The 23,076-nt window shown below is 35.7% G+C and overlaps 1 protein-coding gene across 12 annotated transcripts in view; it reads left to right on the top strand.

The window, feature by feature from the left end:
* The window catches only part of SOCS6 (suppressor of cytokine signaling 6), a 28,528-nt gene extending 7,053 nt beyond the window's left edge, over positions 1-21,475 (top strand). For 7 of the 12 annotated variants that reach the window (XM_021530869.4, XM_021530870.4, XM_085571870.1 and 4 more), the window contains 2 exons: positions 14,361-14,476; positions 15,458-21,475. In XM_021530869.4, the coding sequence (XP_021386544.2) occupies positions 15,583-17,187 (1,605 nt within the window). In that variant the 5' untranslated portion in view covers positions 14,361-14,476; positions 15,458-15,582 and the 3' untranslated portion in view covers positions 17,188-21,475. The remainder of the gene's footprint in view (positions 1-14,360; positions 14,477-15,457) is intronic. The other 5 variants (XM_085571872.1, XM_021530873.3, XM_021530874.3 and 2 more) reach the window with 1 other exon arrangement.
* Positions 21,476-23,076: the final 1,601 nt, after the last annotated feature.

Genomic DNA, 23,076 nt, shown 5'->3' with positions numbered 1-23,076 from the left:
GAGTCTCTCTTGTTTTGACCCAAAATGAGAAAATTTGCATGTAGAATAAGTTTTGTCAGAACTGGTCTAGTCCTGCAAAAAAGGTTTTGCACTGACAAGTCAGAACTTTATGAAAAAGACAGCTAAACGGCTTTGCCTCTGCAGTCAGAACTCTTCCTATTCTGGTCAGTGTGCAAGTTATGCAGTGTTATGGTATGTACCTTCTTAAAAGCACCCTTGGACTTAAAAGGGTGAATTTAGAAATTTATTTAATGTTTCACCTTCTTTTTTAGGGGAAACAAAGTGTTAAAGTAATTTTGTAAGATTAGCTGTAATTTATACTCTCTTGTCAGGTGTGTTTACCCAGTGTATTTGACAGTACTTTAAGCACAGCCATGTCTCCTTTTTCCCATGTGTGGATAGACATAAAGAAGATAACTCATTTACTCTGTTCTTATTGGGCCTCCTGCCAGGGAAATTGGGAAGGGAAATATTTTAAATAAGCTGTGTTTTGCATTCTCATTTTCTGAAATGCAGAGCTTGGATTACTCTGCAGTGGGTCCTGAGGCCTCGGAAGAGCAGCCAGGCCAAACACATGGGGGATCAGTGGCACATGGTGCATGACTGATACAGATTCTGTTCCTGGAGTGTATTTCAGGAGAGACTGCTGAACTAGAGGTAGTCAGGATGACTGCCCCTTGGGCACCACCTGACTCAAGTTCCCCCCAGTTTTTAAACAAGGAGAAGGAAGTTCTATTCCTGCCCCTTCACCCCCTGCCTTCTGGTTTGTTGTGTTGTGCTGGCTTGTCTGTAAAATAAACCTTACTTTCTGTTTCGCTGATTGGATCTCTTTTCCTGGCCCTGAAAGATGGAAAGGCTGATAATGTCTGACAATCTCAGTCAAATTGTATCTCATTAAATAGTATGTGTGTTCCAGAATAGAATTGAGGTGCAACTATGTAAGAGTAGGTTCTTATGCTTGATGTACTGAATACTCCTTTGCCTTTAAAATGGATTCCCAAGTGTGTGTAAATGGATTGTTGTCACTGTTATTTATTTAGGACCAAAAATAATAGGTGGATATTTGGCCTGTCATCTATAAGAAGGACAAAATTTGCAGTGAAATATGAAATTAAATACAAAGGTATGTAGCTAAAAATTTCCTTGTCATTTGCATGTATAGGTTTCACAGACTGCAAGCAGTACAGCATTTCCCAGTAAAAATGTAAAAATATAGGCTATAACAGCTTGCTAGGTAGAGCCCTCATTCAGAATGTAAGATAGCCACAGTAATTTTCCACTTCTGTACTTTCTGTATGAGGACTACCCTAAACACCAGCCTTTTGTCTGCTCTGTAGTGTGAAAAGATTTCTATTCCTTCTTCTAAAGCCATTCTGAAGAAGATGAACAGAGCTGAAAATGATCTAGATAGTGTGCTTTTTCTCATCCTGGTAGAGTAAGCAACTGATCTGGAGAGAAAACTTTAATCTGACTTTGTCTCCCAATTAATCCTGCATCTGAAACTGTTACTGAACAGTAAGGATATATTAAGTGAGAATCTCCTTTCATGGTGTCTAGGACCACTGCCTAAGTAATTGGTCTTTGTAGTTTGATTTCCATTTGTGCAAGTTCTTTATGTGATCCAAAGGGATTCTATGATCATGCTTCTGCTTCTCATGATGCCCATTAAAAGAAGTGGTTGCCACTGAATTTTATGTGGCATGATTGTGTGTGATGATAGACAGTATTAAACATGTAGATAAATATGTTAATCACATGGTAGCCACTGATACTATTCTTTTAACACTAAGTACTTGTACTTTTATATACAAAAAATAAGACTAAAGGCTACTGAGGAGCTTTTAGTTAAAAGAAAAAAAAATCTCTGAAATTCTGATACTTCCTCAGTTAAGCTGCTCCCCGTATGTGAAGGATTTTCAAGAACAACAAAGATCCACATGTCTGTGAAAGTTTTAAGGAACCTGATTGTTGTAGTATGCCTGAAATACTTGGCAGGTCCTGTAGATTTTTAGAGGGACTGCTTATGCTTAGATACTGAAAGAAAATAATCCTAACTTGGACAAAAGCCAGATTTCTTTATTTTAGGTAAGAGTAGTTGCAGTTCTGACCTTTGCAGTTTGTCAAAATGTACTTTGCTTTCAATTGTATTTTTGGAAAGCAGGCCATCAACCTCAGTCAGATCTGTTGTTACAAGCAGAATGGGCTGGGGGTTGTGAGAATGCTTTGTGCCATGCTAGTGACACCGGTTTAGCCAAGTCAGTGCTTGTATCATGCAAAACTTAAACTCTGGCCTTTGGCCTTTTTGTTAGTTTGAATTCACTTTCTTTGAGGGTTCTACTTCAAGCACTTTAATTAATGGTTTAGAACTAACCTTGAAAGGTGTTTGGGTTTTGGGTTTTGCTGTGTTTTTTTTTTTCTTTTTCTTTTTTTTTCTTTTTAGGGAAGAGGGTATTTGTTGTATTTTTTTTTTTTGTTACCATTCTCCATAACTTTGGTGGTTTGCTTTTATTTTTTTCTGCATCTTTTTAACATCTTTAGCTACATACCACTGATTGATCCTCTGCTCCTCATCCTGCTTCCTGATAAATCTTGATACTGTAACATGGGCTATTCATTTGCTTACTGCTTTGGTAAATAAAACAACTGGGCTGAAAGGACTTTGTAAAATATCTGCTGAATTGTGAAGTTTTAAAGGAAGTTGGGAAGTTGAATCATGACTAGAGGACAGCAATAGAAAGTTTACTGAAAGATTTGGTATATCTCAAATGAATGATAAAACCCAAGCTTGTGTGTTTGACTTACTCCTCCATTGTCACCAAACTCCTGAAATGGACCACAAGCTTTAAGTGCTCTCTTGGAGCACACAATTTGCTGTTGCAGTTAACTTGTGGCACTGCAGTTGTTTGCTTTTGCTGCCATCTTAGGTGAGGGAGATTTCAGATTCAGGTAGGGTAGGTGTTTCTTCAAAACCCCAGCAGCTCTCACCCCTTTCCCCCATAACTCCACATTAAGTGAATTCAAAATTTAGGTTTCAGAATTAAATTACCTCAGTTTTGCCTGATGGTGCATATTGCTCAGCTTATGAATCCATCTAAAAAAAAAGTGTAAATTAAGCTCTCTGTGTTCTGACTCATGAAGTGTTGAATAGAGCATTGAGTGCCTGTGCACTAACATTTAAATACTGGACATAGACACAGCAAAAATGTCCTTAATGAAGCCAATTATTCTGTCTGGAATTTTGAGTTTAATTCGTGTCCTGTAAGTAAATGATAGGACTATACATTTTAAAGGATGTCAGAGGGCAGCATTAATGTAAACATTTTTGTCCCACGTGTTAAAGAAAAAAAAAGAATTTGTTAGGAAACTCTTCTGGCTTTTCTCAACTTCTGGGTTCTTGGACTTAGAACCTTAATGAAATTGTCGACTCTGTTTCTTATATAAATGGTTCAGATAAAGGATATAAAATTACTTTTCTCACTATGCTATTCAAGAGGGAAAACACAGAGGATTTTAGTTGCTGAGAGAAGATGACTATGATTATTTTAGTGATAATGTTTTAAATTTTCAACAAAGTAAAATTGTCAGTGGAACTTAGAGATCATTTTTTAAAAGGTTTAATATTTTGTAATACTGGTTTCTTAATGTAGTGATATAAAAAGCATCTCCTAAGCCTTTAGCTTTTTAATAGTTGATCAGAATTGAAAAACAGGTCACAGTAACAAAACACTTTTACTTCTAGTGAACGTGGGTAGTGTCTTTAAGGTCAGAGGTAAACATTTTTATGTTACAATGAAACAGTTTTTGTGAACATCATCTCTCTGAGAAATTGAGTTCTTTCAAGTCACTTTTCTCCTTGGTTTTCAAAATACTTTTGAGTTCCAGAGAAAGCTTTTATTGTATTTAGAAATGCCCTTGGATTTTTGTATATGTAAGAATATATGAATTTTTGCTATGAGGCTGCTACACTGCCTATCTGCTTATTTGATAAAACTTGGTTGGGCAGCCCTCGAGGGGCTGCAGGGCATACACAGAAGCCTTGCATGGTTGAGTTTTCTTTCAATGGGAAGTAATGCTAAAACAAACAATAGTCTCTGAATGTGAGTTTAACTCTTGAACTTTTTTTTATTTCTTGAACTTTTGATAAGTTACTAAGGAACTTGGCTTATAGAAATACTCTATTATAATAGAAATACTTTATATATAGAAATAGAATAATAATAGAAATACTCTATAATAATAATAATAATATAAATACTAATAATTATTTATTTAATTAATAATAATAATTAATAATTAATAATAATAACAAATAATAATAGAAATACTCTATTGCAGTACACTCTATGAGTTATAATAGAAATACTCTATTCCAGTATATTATGTATTTGTTATTGCAGGGATTATAATGACCTTGATTGACTAAATATAATTATTGTTTAAATATAGGCAATGCCTTTTCATCCTAGGTCTTTCATAGTTCACTGAATATCTATTTCTCTTTTCAATGAATTTTACTTAAAGGACGCATACACTTTCAAATTATGTGTATATTATGTATGCATTGTAGTAACACATTTGGTTATTGCTTTGGAAAAATATTGCTGTGTTTAGTTTAAAAAATTGTATTAAATCTATGATAATTTCACAAAATTACTTTTCTTTCACAATGCACACATGAATAATATCAGTTGTTGGTATTTGTATTCTGTTAGAATTTCCTACTGTTAAAGCTTAAAGATGTGAACTGATCTAATGTGCATAAAAAAGGAAAGCCATAGAGGTAGGAGTCTGCAGGTTGAAAACTTATGAAATCTGAGTTGTATGGCAACCAAATGCCTTTATGCAAGTCAAGGAGTATGTAGTATTGACAGTAAACATTTTTATATGGTCTGGAGGGGAATGGTGGGACCTTTGTGTCATCTGTGTAGCAAATACATTGTATTTTTCTGATAATTTAGTGAAGGAAGTCCCAAAACAGAAGTCAGTCCTTTTTTCTCAGTGATTCTGGGGATTGTGCTTATTAGCTGCTTCCTCCTCAGCATGCTTGGAGATTTCTCTGCATGTGTGAACTCTGTACAGATGTTGTGGAAGATCTTTCCACTTTTATTTCTCTTTAATCAAGGCACTGTGTTCTTTCCCCTCAGACCATAAATGAGTTCATTTAATCCTTCCACTTATGTAGAGGGTTAACTATCTCTTAAAGAATTGCTGCATCATAGCTTGAATTGAGAGGATAGTGTTATCTTCTAAGGAAAGAAGGTTTTTATTCTTATGGAAATGACCTGATGGAAGGAGGTGGGGGTAATAGAAGTAAAGACAGTAAAAAGATTGGAGAGTCTGCCTGGTTGTACAAGTTCAAAGGGTCATTCGGTCTTAGTGAAAAACTGTACTGGGGAGGTTAATTTGGAGTCAGCCTCAGCCATGAGATACAAGGCAGAATGGTACAAGACAGTGTAAGGCTGCAGTGTATTTATATTTGTTCAGGCCTTCTAGAAGAGCTGAAAAATTGGGAAATGAGTCTTCCTGCAATTATATATTCTCCAATTGCAGAACATGACTCTGTTGCATATGCCAGAAAAATGGAATCCTCTTTTTCTGTTTAGTGAATGATAAAGCCAGTCACTATCTTGAAAACTTGTTTCAGGTGCCTTTGATTCAGCTTGTGTATTTGGTAGATAGATCTCTATAAAATATATTTATCTTTTAGCATTTAAAAATGTTTATTTTGTTCCTGCTGGAATACATTAGATAACTAAATTTGAATTATTGCTTGAAGAATTTAATTACTATGGTTTTGACATACTTTTTAAAAGGTTGTTTTTTTTTTTTTTTCATCTGGATATTTTAAAAGGAATTGTATTACCTGGAGCTAATTTGTGCAGATTTTTTTTTTTTTAAGATATATATTTGATGCCAGGTGGATGTTATTTGTAGGAATAAAAGCCAATTGCATATGGTCCTGGTTGTCTGTCAGATAAGTATAAATGACAAATGTAAGTGGAAAAGTGAGCAGTTTACCACTTACTGGTGAAGATACTTGTTTTACAAACATGGGCTATGAAGCCACCTGTTGGTTAGATAGTATGGCAAGTGAAGTGTTTAAAAGTTAGGTTTAACTTAGTTTTGGGGCTTATTTGTTTTGGGTTTGTTTTTTCCCTTGTGCATGTGACTTGATAGCATTCCTGATATTTTGTTTTCTCATTTTTGCTCCTGAATAAGAGAGTATCCCATATTGCACCTTAAAGAAAGCAGAATTATCAGTCATGGTTCCTTGGTGCTATAGTAATTTAAAACTACTTCCTCTGTCTTTATTTTCATATCAGGTAACTGGGACAGACAGAAGCAAAAACAGATGACTATAACAAATTAACAACTCATAATTTAGAGAGAATGGCAATATTTAAAATTTTTTAGTATAGTTTCATATGTAGTGATGCTGTACAAACCCTTATAATTTTCAGCAGAAACATCAATCACAGAATATTCCAAGTTGGAAGGGAGGTGGAGTGAGGCTGCCCCCAGTGCAGAGCAGAGCAGGACAATCCCCTCCCTTGCCTGGTTTGCGATGCTGTGCCTGATGCACCCGAGGACACGCTTGGCCCTCCTGGCTGCCAAGGCACTGCTGACTCAGGACCCCCAGGTCCCTTTCTGTGGCACTGCTTTCCAGCATCTCATTCCCCAGTCTGTCTATACATCCAGGGCTGCCCCACTCCAGGTGCAGAATGGGGAGCTTGCCCTTATTAAAACTTGTATTTTTTGTGATTGCCTAGCCCTCTAACTTGTCAAGGTCTCTCTGCAGGACTTCTCTGCTCCTCCCAGTTTTGTGTCATCTGCAAACTTGCTGAGTATCTCTTCCAGTTCTGTGTCCAAGTCATTTATAAAGATGTTGAAAGAAGCACAGGGCTGAGGATGGAGCCCTGCAGAGCCCCTCTAGTGAGAGGTCTCCAGTCAGATGTCACCCTATTCACTAGAACCCTTTGTGCCCGACCTGTGAGCCAGTTGCTCACCAAACCCATGCTGTGTTTACCCAGCTGTGTGCTGGACATTTTGTCCAGATGGATCCTGTGACACACAGTACGAAAAAGTACTGAAATCCAAAAAGATAACTTCAGTTTGCTTCCTTTGATCACCTAGGTGGGTTACCTTATCATAAAGGGAAATCAGGTTTGACAAGCAAGATTTTCCTCTCCTGTGTTCTGGCTGTGACCAATGACTGATTTGTCCTCCAGGTGTTTTTCAATATCTCCCAGAATGATCACCTCTGTAATGGTACCATATGGTATGAGGTTTCTCATTCTATTACTTTTCCTGTCTTTTCCTCTTTCTCCTCACAATGTCTTCCCTTTTTTTTTCTAATGATTTTTTCCCCTTGGAAGCAGGAAACAAACATGTAATGTAGCATTTAGTATTAACTGAGTGGTGTATTTCCGTATTGCCCATTTGGTATGTGCCTTTTGTACTGTGAGGTTCACTGGTGACAGATTTTTGGCCTGAGAAGTTGAATGTATGTTCTGATAGCACAGTAGGAAAAGATCATTCATTGTACATGTTTAATGTCTTTTTTTTTTTTTTTTTTTTTTTTAGCAGCAGCAGGCCCTTTTCAGCTGTCTTGGTTCATGTTCTGGAAGCTGTACACTATTTCTGTTCTTGCTGTAGGAATACCAGCCTGAACTTTGAAAGTGAAACCAAAATCAATATAAGTTAATGTGAAGTGTTGCTATTTAGCTGTTGCATGTCTGCTGAGTGTTTTCTTTCCCTTTTTGGGAAGAGCTGGAAAAGTGTTTCTCACAATTATATTATTTTGTCACTAACATGAAGAGTGGTCAGATTGTTGCTGACCACAAAAAACCACTTCAAGAGAATGGTCTGCTTTATTATTTCTATCTTTCTGGCATATGCTTTGAATGGATGGATAGCATTTCTAAAATTATGTTTGGAAGTGCATAACTGAGGATTCAGAAACCAAACTGCGTTGGGTTTTAGTACTTGCATCCATACAATTACATATATTATGTTATTTTCAACACACATTCCAGCATTTAGATATTTATGCGTACTTCTCAATGAAAATAAGGCAGAAGTGCAGTTTTATTTTGTTTTTACTGTTTTTTCTGTTCTTCCTTTCATTTTCATGATATTAATTTTAAACATTTACCTTGTTCTCAAATATGTAGGTACAGTATCTGTTCCTTGCCATCTTAGAGCGAAAATGTTTTAAAATTGATTCTTTTTACAGAATGTGGTGTTGGTCTGTATTGTAAAATGAAATGCTGGTTTGTAGAGCATTATAGTTTTACAGCTTTTCAGACTCCTAAAATAACTGTGATATGGTTTAAGAGGATTGCATAAATATCTTGGATAAACATAAATCCTCATTATGAAGCTGAGGCTACCCCATACCTTACAATGGAGGGGAAACATCTTGGTGTAATCTTCTGTCAGGATGGAATGGGAGATGGACCCTTAGTTGGAAAGGAATTCTCATGCATTTTCTCCCAGGAAGTCTAACCTTTGCTTATGAAACTACTTAATTTTTGCTGACAGACAGTCTGCTGCAAGGCTGGCTGCTACATTCTTGTAAAATAGTAAAAAATTAAGACGGAGTCTGACTGAGCATTATTCTCACTTTTCATCTGCTTCTGCACAGCTATGTGAAAACTAAAAGCAAAGTTTTATTTGCAGTCAATGGATAGGATTTTCTGCATTGAAACACGTGAACACATCAGGTTTCTTTAGTGACTTCTCCCATTTGATTGAACAAAAATGTTCTTTTCTCTTTTTCAGTGCCTTGGCATGCATAGAACTGCTGGGTTATTTTTGTTTGCCCCTTTTCCCCTTGCTGTTGATCAGGGTCTTAGAGCCAAATCGTGGTTTCATTTTTCTGGTAACTTTTCCACATGTTTGAAACAATTTGTTAGCAGTATGCTTTATTATCATATGTTTGCTTAAAAGAACGTGATGAAAGATGGTACTTGTGCCTGTCTTTTAGTAAATGTATGAAAAGTACAGTCTGCTTGTTTCCCTGTTTGGGTGTTGATTCTCAGTTTGTGAGAGATCTAGCAGGAATGGCTCAAGTGGTTACTGGCTGTCATCCACCCAGCTTCCCTGGAGTTTCGTCCTCCAACAGCAGCTCTGGTATCATGCTGTTATGTGTGTCCTTGAGCCAATTCCAGCTGGTGCCAACTTCAGTTTAACACCCTCACATTAGTGTGCCCATGGTAGCTCAGGAGCAGATACGGATCCCAGCCGACCATCCTTGGGTAACAGATATAACCTTGGCTGAGGACTGTTAATATTAGTTACTGGGTTTGGCTATTGTAGTGATGAAATTATTATAGTTACAAGTCTGTATATACACATATGAACCATAATAGAGATGCCATTTAGCACCCTTAAGTTACTCCCCAGAGGAAAATCACCAATCAGATAGAAATATTCCATTCTGCAACCAAATATGGGAAGGAATAGGACTTACTGCAAGCAGTCATGGATTAAATAGTGTTCAAAGAAAGAAAATAAAAAAAAAAATCAAGGAAATATAAATGTTAAAGGACATTCTTTTTCAACAGCAGGCCAAGGAAAAGCTGTCAAGGTATTTGGACCTTTCCAGTGGCTGTGTTCCTGGTTATGCATACTTTTAATTCCCAAAATCAGAAATGCTAAAGAAAAATTTTACTGTGTCAAGTTTTTAATTAAAAAAATAAATTATTAATTTACCCCACTTTTCTAAGTATTACCAAAGATGTACCTTGGTTATTCTCTGCTAAAGGTTGGTAGTGATTAGGGTTACTTTATCCTGTATTGCAACAGTAGTGTCCATGGACTGTTTTATGTTTAAGTTTCCTAAAAGGAGGGAAAAAATTAGGAGAGATGATATGACTAAATGATATGACTTACTGTTGGTTGGTTGGTTTGTTTTAAATTGTAATCTGTATAAAACCTGTTCAATTATATTACCCTGTAGAGAGTTTGACCATACTTTACTCAGCTGCTCCAATCATAGAGGGTAGAAATATAAATTTTCTGGTGAATAACTCACAGTTCAGGTCTTTGATTGGTTAACTTAAAAACAGGAGGCTTTAAGTACTCTTGATATAAGTGTAATGTACTGTCAGATGAGCTTTCATCTGTTTTTTCCTTGTTCCAATTTTGTGTGAAGTTGTACATCTGAGCCTTGAGCTCACTAGAAAAGCAGGTATGCAAGTAAGAAGGGCTTTTATAAAATTTGTGGTCATATTAGGGGAGTGTTCATCCATTAGCAAGGAAGCCACTACTAAAACAATTTACCTTTTTTTGTTGTTTTCAAGATATAAGAGTATGCAATGGAATTTTGATTACTTCATTTAAAGGCTCTTCTTACTGAAAAGGAGTATAATGTAGGAATTTACTTGAAGATCAGTGAAGGGAAAAACCTCACTGTCTTCAGTGTGCTTGTGGCAGGTATAGAGAAAAAGCCAAAAGTTGCCTGGTAGTGTGTATGTTCTTTTAGAACCTGATGGTGTTTGAAGTCTTAATCTTTCTTTGCTTACTGAGTATTTTGTGTATTGTTTTTGTGCTCATATAACCTGGAACCCTAAGTACATACCAGGAAATACCTCGAGTCATTATTTTATGTACTGGTTTGTAGAAAAACTTCCAGTGATACAGACTTCAGTATTGAAGTAGAGTTGATGCAAATGGATATGGAGAGCAACTTCTTAATAATTCATATTAATAGATTTAGTAACTTTGGAGAAAATGTGGACACTTAGGAATTTCCAAAATGCAGGTCTTGAAATCTGCATTACCTTAGGATGCTATGTTTTTGACATGGTCTTCCAAAAGAATGCATGAATATATTTCAGAGAGAATCTGGGGAAAACAGGGGAGTGGCACCTCATATTTCTGTAGATTAGAATAGGCTTCATTATCTGACAGTAATGAGAACCCAATGCTTGTTATGCCCAGGAATGCAGAAACTTTTCACTTTTGAGTTATTTTTAGTTATTTTCCTAATTATGTTAAAATACAATAAATTGAAATTGTAAATTATATAAGTCTTATGATGATCCAGTATAAGAATAAAGATTATATATTTCTAAGTGAAAGAGAGACTTTTCAGGAATGATGCAGTTTGATGTGGGTTTAAAAAAAATCAAGTTTGATGCTCAACTGTTTCACTTTATGGAAATAAATAAGCAGATTAACATTTATTTTAGAAAAATTATCCAAAGTAACATTGCCTAATAATTTGAAGTAATTTTTGTGATTATTTTTTAAGTAAACTTCTTAAAGACAATTCTTTGTTCAAACATGAGTTGTATTTTGCTGTATGTTTCCAGTATGGTGTTTTCTATCCTAACTCCTTAAAGGTATTCCTGGTTTATTTCTATTGTAGTGCATTTCAGCAGCATTGTTTATAGTGTTTGTCTTGGTAAATGAGTGTGCCTAGCATAAAAGTGTGAAAAAGATCAGAAATTAATAAAGACAGCATAATCAAACTTTTTTGTTGCTGTACTTTTGCAAACACTGCTTTGAGATAGCTATGTGATTCCAATCTACTGAAACAAATCTGAAATGTTGGAATATCCAAACTGGCTTTGCAGAAACTGATATATATATTTAAAACTATTAAAATTTTTCATACATCAGTGCTGGCCATCATAATAATTAATGTACCATTGCATGGCCTTCTTTTCAGGTTTTCAAGAAGTAGCCTTTAAAGTGAACTTTTAGCTCTAATTATCTTCACTAGTAATTTCACATTTGTATGTGATTGATAAATGTTGCTCTTCCTCCAAGTGAAGTGTGCAAATTTAGTTTTCATTACACATATATTTTGCATTTCATTGCACATATTTTTATGTGCAGCAGGGGATATCGGTTTTGCTTGGTAATAATCTGGTAGTTTTTGTCCAGAGACCTGGCCAGTATTTTTTTAACTTGCATAATATTCTGAGATGCAGAATTTGTGATGAAAATTCGTAAGTTTGAATTTCATTCATCCACATGATTCTGTGCATTAAGATCTCATTCTCTTTCTGGATTTGATTAATCTCATTTTCAGTCTGTGTGTTCCAGACTGACCGTGTTTCTGCACACAGTCACCAGGCCTTAGGAATACATTGGTAGAGTTCAAATCTGTTTATAGTTGCAAATATCTCCCAGAAGAATTTTTAGAGTTATCTCTTGTTAGGCTGTCTAATTCATTGTACAGCAGATGGCACTGGAAGAGCACATTGGTGGGAGACTTCAGTCACGCCATAATTCATGCAAAATACTAGTGAAGCTGTTGCTGTGCTGAGGGTTGTGAAGAAGTTGCATAATTCATTTTAATATATTCCAGGAAGGGGTGTATGCCCGGCCTCTTCTGCTCCAGCTCTATTAGATGAAGACTGCAATGAATTCTATACTTGCAAGCATACAATTTTATTGAGACCTGTCTATACAGCATTTCTAAACATATTGATATGCAATCCAGAATTAAGTATGTGCAAAGAAAGAGGAATATTTGGATCAGTTTGGGTATTTGAATTCAGGGGGTATTTATTAGTTTTCTCGTGTCCTGGATAAAATATGTATAGGAGGTATCCTAAGGTGGGTGTCATATGGATGACTTGTTTAGAGACTTGCTCTGATGATATGAGTATGTTTGGTTTACTTTGAAGAGCTTCGACCTGGACTGTCTCTAGATTTTTATTGTCTTCTCTTGCATGAATGAACTGGGCTTCTGGATAGATGCATGATGTTTATGTGCTTTACAGTTGATTATCAAACCTTTCTTATATCTTGATGTGACTTTTTGCAAGAATACAACTAATAAACTAACCATTTTATAGAATCCAGAATATACTGAGTTAGAAGGGACCCATCAAGGTAATTGAGTCCAGCTCCTGGGTCTCTGCAGTACACCCCAAGAATCACATCATATGCTTAAGAGTATTGTCCAGACACTTCTTGAACTCTATCAGGCTTTGCGCTCTGACCGCTTCTTTGGAGAGCCTGTTCCAGTACCCAACCACCCTCAATGTGCAAAACCTTTTCCTGGTATCCAACCTAAATACCCCCTGATCCAGCTTCATGCTGCTTCCTTGAGTTCTGGGACTGGTCATAAGAGTGACGAGATTGGTAACTGCAAACAGTACCTTCCACAAGGAGGGGGGAACATTTCTGGAAAAGTGGAAATAATATCAGCTTGTGGATGTCAGAAGCAGTTGGAGAACGTGGTTTTCACAGGTGGAGCTAATATGATAGTTCCCAGGCTTCTGGTGCTTCACACACAAAAGCAGAGTTAATTTTATCACATGAATCAATGCTCTGAGTAAGTTTAGGAGAAGCATGCAATCCTGAAGTTGTAATTTTCACTTATTTTGTAGGTTAATTGAGTTACATATAACAAAAAGTTCTGCAAATTGGAAAGATGGTAAAATCCAGATGATTTAGGATTAGAAAGTCAGTGACATTTTCAGTCTTTTAATTGACATGTAAGTCTCCCTTTATCTGCACTTGTAGGAAAGTAAACATAGTGTTTTAACCTTTGAAAATTCATACTCAGGATTGTGTTCACATTGTGTAACTGGAGGATGGTGTTTTAGGATTTCATGACTCCTGATAGAACAGGTATATTAAAAGTGGAAAATAACTAGTGAACATATCATAAAATACTAGCTCTGCTTTTTTAAGTATTAATATTAATTTATAGCAAATAATTGGTTCTTAGGCTTTTGTCTAAGAAGTGTTTTGGTCATGTTTGTTCTTTGCTGGTAGAAAGTGAATCAGTTTAGATACTGGAGAAACCTTTTAGTTTCTCCCCATTGAAAGAAAGTGTTATTTAGTTTGGTAATTAAGAAAATGAAATGGAAAGATCTGAAAGTGCTCTGAAGATGGACTTGGGAAATATCAGAGGTTATGACAAGGACACAGAACCACTCTTTGAAATATGTTGATGCAGATAGGACTAGGGAACAATCCAAGTAAGTCAATCTTTACTACTTCTGCTTTTTATGGAGCAGTGTACACCCCTCCAGCAGCAAGGTTTTACTTAAAATTTTTCCAAGTGTTTTGAAGTTAAGAATCCGTAGATGTTTCTTTCACATTACCTTTTAGTTTGCTTTGGATATGATCCTTCAACTTTTGTGTACTTGAGGACCACAGTAGTTAGGCTGGGCAACAGCAATAGGCAGTGGACTGCTTGGTTATATTAATCATGTCCTTCCATGGTTTTAAGCATTCAAAAACTGCATATTTAAGAAAACAACATTGTTTAGTTGATAAAACTTATTTCAGTCCGTTGCACTGTTTTTCTCGGTTTGCTTATATTGTGATACTCTGGGAGAAAAGTGGGAAGTGTGTATATAAGGGCTGTTTTACTTTCCCCTCAGTCCACCAAGGTTGAAGATTTCTTGAAAGATTCTTAGACTACTTCAGCTTGCCATGCTTAGCCTGGAGCCAGGCTTGCTGCTACAGGTTGTGCTGCTAACACCATACGTATTTGGAGGTATGTGGAATAACAGTTACTACTAATTGTAGTACCTACTTCTGTGCGAGTAGAACTTCCCTCTCTTCTCTTTCCCATGCGTTGTCCTTCTCTTTGCAGAGCTGTTTACTTTGGAAGGTCTAGCTAAAATTAAAACAAAACAAACCATGCCCCTCCAAAGCCCCTCCAAAAACACAGTCAAATACAAATAAAGAAAAAAAAATTCCAAAAGATCAAATTTGTGAGTACCTCATTCTGCAAGATACCAAGTGGGAGCAGTTGTCTGGAACTTGAGCAGCTGTGTCCACTAGGTCTTGGCAGAAATACTGGAGAAAGAAAAGTTCTAATAATTTTAGGCAGTAAGAGCCTGTGACTTGGTTTTCTGTGGCTAAAATAGATTGGAAATCCTTTCTTTCACAGAAATTCAGGAGGACTTGCTGTAAATGTATGTTACTTTGCTGTTAAGGAAAATCTGTATTTTCACTACACTTAGTTTTCCTATAAATATGTAGCCTTCTAAATATTACTTAACTTTCTTGTGTAGAGAAAGTATAACCTTATAAGACAATGTTTTTAGGACCAATCACAGTTTAACCTGCATGTAGGAATTCTGTTGATTAGAATGTTTTCTGTATTTTTATCTTCTGTAGTTACTTGTGTGGGCATTTTTTAGGAGCCTTTGGAAAGAGAGTATTTATATGTTTGAAAATTATTTAGAAATGCATTAAATATATACGCCTGTGAGTGTAGTATAAGGTGTGTGGATGTTCCAAAAATTACCATGATGAAAGCAGAAAGAAGTTGTGGAAATCTCCAAGGCCGATGTAGGAGTTTCAGTTTTTGAGCCTGATTGTTTCAAAGTCAGCTCCTTACTTTTACTTTTATGTGATACTCATTGTTAAAATACTGAAATTTCTGTTTTGCTTGGATAGGGGGAAACCCTCATAGATAATTTTTGAAATATTTCTTTTGTGAATGTAATTGTTTTTTATTTCTTTTCAGGAAATGGCTCTTGAAGTTAAATGAGGCTGGATAGAACACATAAATGAAGCAGAAACTGCTCTTCGTGTGTTAGGGCTATATCACCACAAGCAGTGCTGATCACCCAGATTTGGTAACTTGTCATAATGAAGAAAATTAGTCTCAAAACAATTCGCAAGTCCTTTAACTTAAATAAAAGTAAAGATGAAAGTGACTTTGTAATGGTTCAGCAGCCATCATTAAGTGAATTTGGAAAAGATGACTCTTTGTTTGGCAGCTGCTATGGTAAAGATTTGGCTAGCTGTGAAGTCAATAGTGAAGATGAAAAAGGAGGCAAAAATAGATCAAAAAGTGAAAGTTTAATGGGTACGTTAAAAAGGAGGCTTTCAGCAAAACAAAAACAGAAAGGCAAAGGCAGCACACCCTCTGTAAGCTCTGCAGATGATGACACATTTTCTTCTTCATCTGCTCCAATAACCTTCAAAGATGTGCGAGCTCAAAGACCTCTGAGATCTACTTCCCTCCGTAATCACCATTACAGCCCAACTCCGTGGCCACTTCGACCTACAAATTCAGAAGAGACTTGCATCAAAATGGAAGTGAAAGTCAAGGCCTTGGTCCATTCCTCTAATCCAAGCCCAGCACTGAATGGTGTTCGAAAGGACTTCCATGACTTGCAGTCAGAAAATGTGTTCCAGGAACAAACCAATGCATTAAAAAATACGGAATCTCAGAACGGGGACTTGCATCTTCATATTGATGAACATGTGCCTGTAGTTATTGGATTAATGCCTCAGGACTACATTCAGTATACTGTGCCTTTAGATGAGGGAATGTATCCTTTGGAAGGATCACGTAGTTACTGTCTGGATAGTTCCTCACCCATGGAAGTTTCGACAGTTTCTCCTCAAGTGGGGGGAAATGCTTTCCACGAAGATGAGAGCCAAGTGGATCAGGACGTAGTCGTTGCACCAGATATCTTTGTGGACCAGACGGTGAATGGTTTGTTGATTGGTACCACAGGAGTCATGTTGCAAAGCCCAAGAGTTAATCATAGTGATGTCCCTCCACTCTCACCTTTGCTACCTCCAATGCAGAATAATCAAATCCAAAGGAACTTCAATGGATTAAATGGCACAGATGCCCATGTGGCTGAAAGTATGCGCTGCCATTTGAATTTTGACCCTAACACTGCCCCAGGAGTTGGAAGAGTTTATGACTCTGTACAGAACAGCGGTCCTATGGTTGTGACAAGCCTCACAGAAGAACTGAAAAAACTTGCAAAACAAGGATGGTACTGGGGCCCCATTACACGCTGGGAGGCAGAGGGAAAATTAGCTAATGTGCCTGATGGCTCATTTCTCGTCCGAGATAGTTCTGATGATCGTTATCTTTTAAGTTTGAGTTTTCGTTCCCATGGAAAAACTCTTCACACTAGAATTGAACACTCAAATGGTAGGTTTAGTTTTTATGAACAGCCAGATGTGGAGGGACATACATCTATAGTTGATTTAATTGAACATTCAATCAGGGACTCTGAAAATGGAGCTTTCTGCTATTCGAGATCCCGGCTGCCAGGATCTGCAACTTACCCAGTGAGACTGACAAATCCAGTGTCCCGGTTTATGCAGGTGCGCTCTTTACAGTACCTGTGTCGTTTTGTAATACGTCAGTACACCAGAATAGACCTGATTCAAAAACTGCCTTTGCCAAACAAAATGAAGGATTATTTACAGGAAAAGCACTACTGAAAGCTTACGGGAATCTTGCATCTTGCACTTTGGGAACAACAACAACAAAAAGAGATTGAATTACAGTTTACAGACTTTCATTATTATCAAAATCTTTTGCTGCCATAAGAATATTTCATTTTTGTCTGTAAAAGAAAAGTAATGCATTTGCATTTATGTTTGTTTTGGGGGGTTTTGTGTATTTTGGGAGGCTTTTTTTTCTTGTTTTGTTTTGTTGGAAAGAATGATCTCAAGTTTTATTTTTAGAAGTGTGAAATAGCTATCTTTCATCAATGTGCAGATTAATCACAATGTGAATGATCAAATTCTCCTTAATTTCCCCCAAGTCCTTTGCTGCTATCCACTGTGATTTTTATGCATTGAAAGCACATTTCATGTGTATTCAACAATAAGTAAAAGTCAAATGAAACTTGTTGAATGGATTTTTTTTTTCCTTTAAAACAACCTCTAGAAAAAATGATTATGGATAAATGACATATTGGTATTCTAAATTACCGATTTTACATCTAAGTTAAAAACTGTTTCCTAGTGTCGTAATTAGACATTTCTGTAGAGATATGCCCCAATGTATAGACAGAGCTGTGTGATAAGAGCATGGTTATGTGGCATATCTTTGGGAAAAAAAAACCTTCCTCCTAAGCCTTGTACTGTCTGTACACTCTTGTGTTTAAGGAGGTTGGTTCAGCCTTCTTCTCGTCTCAGTGTTTTGTCCTCTAAAAATGGCCTTTGAAAAACAGTCCATGAAAGTTAATGTATAGTACCTAAAAGAAAATTGTGGTATTGGGGTCTTGTAAAATAGTACCTTTTATAATCATGCCATCAGTTAATAAATTAACATCTACCAGGTCCCCTCTTTCTTTCCTTTTCCCTCCTGCTTATTTTTGCAGAGTAAGGGAAGGAAGTTCCTGGATTTGTGGGAAGACTCTAGGAATTGTTATCATGGGAACATAAATTTATAAGCCATTTTGGGGATGAGATAGAACTTCTAATAGGATAACTTCTACCATATTTATGTTCAAGCTACTTGAAATTTTATCATTTCTAGAAGGTTTTTTTACATTTTTCTTTTACTTCAGAAAGTACAGTAATACACTAATGTCTTTTGGATATTTTTCCCCCTTTTTTATATCCTTTGAGGAGGAAGGAACAGGACTGGTAACATTTTATATGGAAGATGTTTAAATGCATCTCTAAAATGCTATTCTCCTAGCCTTTCAAATTATTGGGAAGAGATGTTTGGATATACAGTGACCGCAGAATATGTTTCAGTTTGCTGTCATGAAATATGTTTTGACATATGAAATACTGAATCAATTAAGTAAGTGTTTATGATATCTGTCAAAGATTCTGGCATTTGGAAAGCTTACAGTTATTCTAACCTTCTGTAGGGAAAAAAAGACTTTCAGCGGGGAGTACAGGTTCTACACTGTAATATTTTCATCATGCAGGGTTAATCCATGGCATTTTCTTGTTCTATTTTATTTTGGTTTTCTTTTCTTCCATGTTTTTATCACTTTTATGAGTTACTTGCTACAGGGGTAGTAGCTGGCTTGGGAGGGACGCCTGCCTCTGCCTTGCTGAGAGGCCTTGCTTTGTATGCCTCTGCCCCTCCCTGTTTTGTCTTTCAAAATGTCATATTCCCATCTCTGGTAGAAGTGGCTAATGAGTAAAGATCACCTTAGGAAAAAAGTCCATCTTTGATACATCTTTCTTGTTTGGGTCATTTTCTTCTTCTCATTTAATCTAGCATTTCTGTCCCCTAAAATGAGTCTTTAGGAGTGAATACAGTATTGCTGCAAGGTGGTGCAGTAGCACTACATCTTGGGTTGCCTGAATTGATAGACAAAATTTATATTTTTTTAATTTATTTTTTGACCATAATGTTTAACTAAAAAATAAAAAAAAGAAAATCAAAGGTAGATAAAGACTGCCTTTGCTTTTAAGGGAGGGTGAATAAGGATTTCCTCTTTAGTCTGATAAAGTTTTAAACTTTAAAAAGAAAATAATCTAGAGCAGTCTATACATGTGATTTGTTGGCTCTGCCATGGAAATATATGTATGAAAGGGAGTATTCCATTTTCTTTTTTTTTCTCTGCTAACTTCTCCCCCTACCCAGTCATGTCCCATTCCCCCTACCCTGAATCAGGATTACTAACTTTATTCAAAAAGGCACAATAACCTATTGTATGGTACAGTGTTCTGATTCTGTCTGTGGAGAGGAAAAAGAAAATCATTTTAATGGATTTCGGATGCATACTTTTGGAAGAAAACCTCTGGCATTTTCTTCACTTTAAAAATTCTTTCCCCATACTAGAGGGCCTATGCATTCTACAGAATCTTTGAAAGATTATAGTATATAAAATATTTTCATTGCCATTTAATACCACTATTGAATACATTAAACATATGTTTATACTATACCACATGCATTAATTTAGCAGTCATTGCATTGAAACCTAAATATTTGAAGCTATAATATGCTGGTCTTATTGTGGAATTGAAAAAGTGCAAGAACACACATGATAAAATTCTTGCCCATACCTTTATAAATTTCAGTTGTTCACTCATAAATGATGCTTTTTAAAATAAAAAAAACGTTTTAAAGCAGCTATCCTGTTTTTGAATTGCCTTCCTTGCTGTGTTGTTCATCTGTGAACTTAATCAGGTCAAGTTAACTTTGTCATTTCCTCTGCCATAAAGCTACCACAAAAGGAACACTTAAAAGTGGTTGAGGTCTAGGATGTAAGAACCATAGAGCACTTGCTTCCAAATAGAAAATGGTGGTGATATTTCTACTAAGCTCCAAATGCTTTAAATAAGTAGTAAATAGACACAGGTAGTTATTTTTACAGGTCTCTTTAATCAGAACCTCACAGTACTTTTTCATACTGAGGTATCTGGCCAGCCAGGAGAATGAACTTAGAAAAAATACTTTGAAAATATTAAAGATACTTGCAATTTCTTATTATAAAGATTAATATAAAAGAAACACATTAGCATTTAGTTATGAGTCAATTTAGAAGCACTCAGAATAACCACAAAACTTGTGTTGACTTCTGCTTTGTGAAAATTAGAGGAACAAAGTGTCTTTGACAAATAAAAGAAAGATGATGGAGGATATTTTGGAGACCTTTGGAAGTAAATACACTAGGAACAAAAGCTAACAGACTATTGCTCTTATAGAATAGAAATATGGCTATTTATTCAGCACAACAGTTTAAGGGTTCAAAAGGTATGCTTTTTATGCAATTGAATTGAGGAAAAATAGTTTTGAAAATGAAACTTTAAAATAAAATTCCTTTCAGTGTCTGAAATTATTGACATTACTGATAACTTTGCTTTACCATTTTGAAGAGTAAAACAACACCTTGTATTTGGAAATAATAAATCTGCACACACAAAATTTCCTCTGTTTTTTTAAGTTTTGTTTTGTAAGCCAGTGTTATAAACAACTGAAAGTGATATGTATACTTTGATCTGTTTGAAGGATATAGCACTTATCCTGCTGTTGACATAGTGAATGCCATCTTTTACCAAAATTTAATTCTGTCAGAAGGATCAGAAATGCAATTATTAATTAGACTTTTTGTTCTCAGATGAGCTGACTTTACATTTTGTTAAAGCCAATTTCTTTCTGTGAATATTGACTACTGGGCTAAGTAAAATCTGTGCAGTTTTTGTTTTGATGCATTTCATCTGTGTGAATACTGGAATTAAATATTTAAAACAGCATACCAGCAATATATGGGCTATGATGAGAAGTATTTCTCTGTTACTGAACTTTCAAATTCTGAGCTAAGCTATAGGTGAATCAATGATTGCCAATTTAACTTCTTTAAATCTTTCTATGACTGCAAAGAAGAAAAATTACAGACATTCTTTATAAATAAAAAATGGCCTAGATTGTAGTTCATAATGTGAAAAATATGACATTGTTGTATCTGGTAAGTGGTCTAAATTCTACACAGATAATGAAAAATTCAAAATGAATTTTTTATGAATACCTGTTGGGTTAAAGAATTTTTATAGTGATGATGGAGTGCCATGAAGTTAATACTTGCAATCCAGATTGCTGTGGTTTACACTTTTCTCTTTTTCAGACCTGGTGTGCACTGTTTGTACTAAGCACGCCACGGAGTGAATTATCCAAAGTCCATTGATTTTAATGTGTTTTGGTTTGTAAACAAAATTATAGTAATTTCTTGCACATTTTTGAAAAATAATTGTATAAGGAATTATGTATCTGCTTCTGGATACAGTGTGTAAATAAAAATTTCATTCACAAAAAGGTTTATGGAGTCTTCTCTACATTAATGACATTCTAAAACAGAACAGAAAATCCTGAAAGACGCTGTAAAATTTGGGTATCTGACTAACATTTAAATTTTAATGGTTACTGTTTTAACTATTTTGTATTTTTTAACCCTTGCTAGTTGACTTTCAAAATATTTCTGTATAGCAATTATTTTAATTTTTAGTTTACAAAGCAAAGAACAAATTTCCAGGATATAACTATAAAATAATTTTTAATTTTTATACAAATAAATACTATATTAAGTTAACTTTTTGATCATTTCAGTTGGGTTTTTTTCCATTAAAAATTTACAGAATTTGTAATGAAAGTCTCCATTTCATCCAGATGTACCTCAAAGGTATTATATTGCCTCTTGCCTTTCAAGCAACCAGATATTTCGTATGTAGCTGCAAAATAAAAATGTAAGTATTGTATTGTTCATCATATATTCACTGACGCTGAGAAGTCACACAAATAAAACAGAAGATCGAAGATAAACAGTGTCCGTGTTGCAGAAAATATGCACAATTGTTCAGATGTTTTCATGTAGTTCAGACTTGGATTCACTCCTTAAATTCAAGTGAGTGCCAGCAGCTCCTTAGGTCTTGGTTTGTAACCAGGTGTGGTGGTGGTGGTGTTTGTTTGGTTTGGGTTTCTTTTTTAAGCAAACAAAGTCCAGCCTTGGTAGCAAGTAATTAGTGCTCATATTGTCCACAGTGATATGTACTTTTCTATAAATCCTCAAACAGTAACCAGGAAGGATTCATAGCTTTTGCTGTTTAAGAGAAAAGCACATGCTTTTATTTCGTACTGCTGGGGCTGGTATTGCTTTATGCTCAGTACACTGTGTCATTTGTAGGGGTTTTGTTACTCGTTCTGCATGATGTTCTTCTTTATGTTTTTTTCTATTTACTCCAGAAATTCTGTGAAAAATAAACCTACCCTCAAACATTTCCATGGTAAGTGGTGAAAGGTGAGTAAAAAGTAATTTTTCAGCCACCTGTAAAATTTGCATGATTCAGACAGAGCTGGATATTTTATGCCTACAGTACTATTTCTACCCCACATTCAATCTTCATAGTTGTGGTGGAAGAGAAGGAATGAGACACTGCCTGATGCCAAAATCTTGCTATATGTCTAATGCAACCCTGGGACCAAAGCAGGGCTTGGCATCCGGGATCTGAATTAAGTCACCTTCTGCAATTAAAACCTCAAAACTTACAAAGCTGCAAGATCTAGTGGAAGTTTTTGATACTTTGGAAACAATATTCCAATATTCTGTTATTTTCCCCCAGCACATGCAATTTGCTTGCAGTCCATCTTTTTGTTTTGGTTTGATTTTGGATTTTTGTTTTTCCTTTTCAAAGGCTAAGGTTCAGCCAATTTTGGCAAATTTTGCACCATTAGTATGCACTTTGATTTTTTTTGTTGTTGTTTTATAAGGTAATAACTATTTGTTCCTGTCAATGTCATGTGAGGTAGAAATAGGATATTGTAGGAATTGGAGACCATGGAAAGGACTTAAAAGATTGTCTAGTTCAACACCCCTGCCATGGGAGACACACCTTCCACTAGACCAGTTTGCTCAGAGCCTC

The sequence above is a fragment of the Lonchura striata genome, chromosome 2 (genome assembly GCF_050655825.1).
Source record: "Lonchura striata isolate lonStrDom1 chromosome 2, ASM5065582v1, whole genome shotgun sequence".
Classification (NCBI taxonomy): Eukaryota; Metazoa; Chordata; class Aves; order Passeriformes; family Estrildidae; genus Lonchura; species Lonchura striata.
The sequence above is the reverse complement of the archived record's forward strand: the minus strand, read 5'-3'. Positions and strand labels throughout refer to the sequence as shown.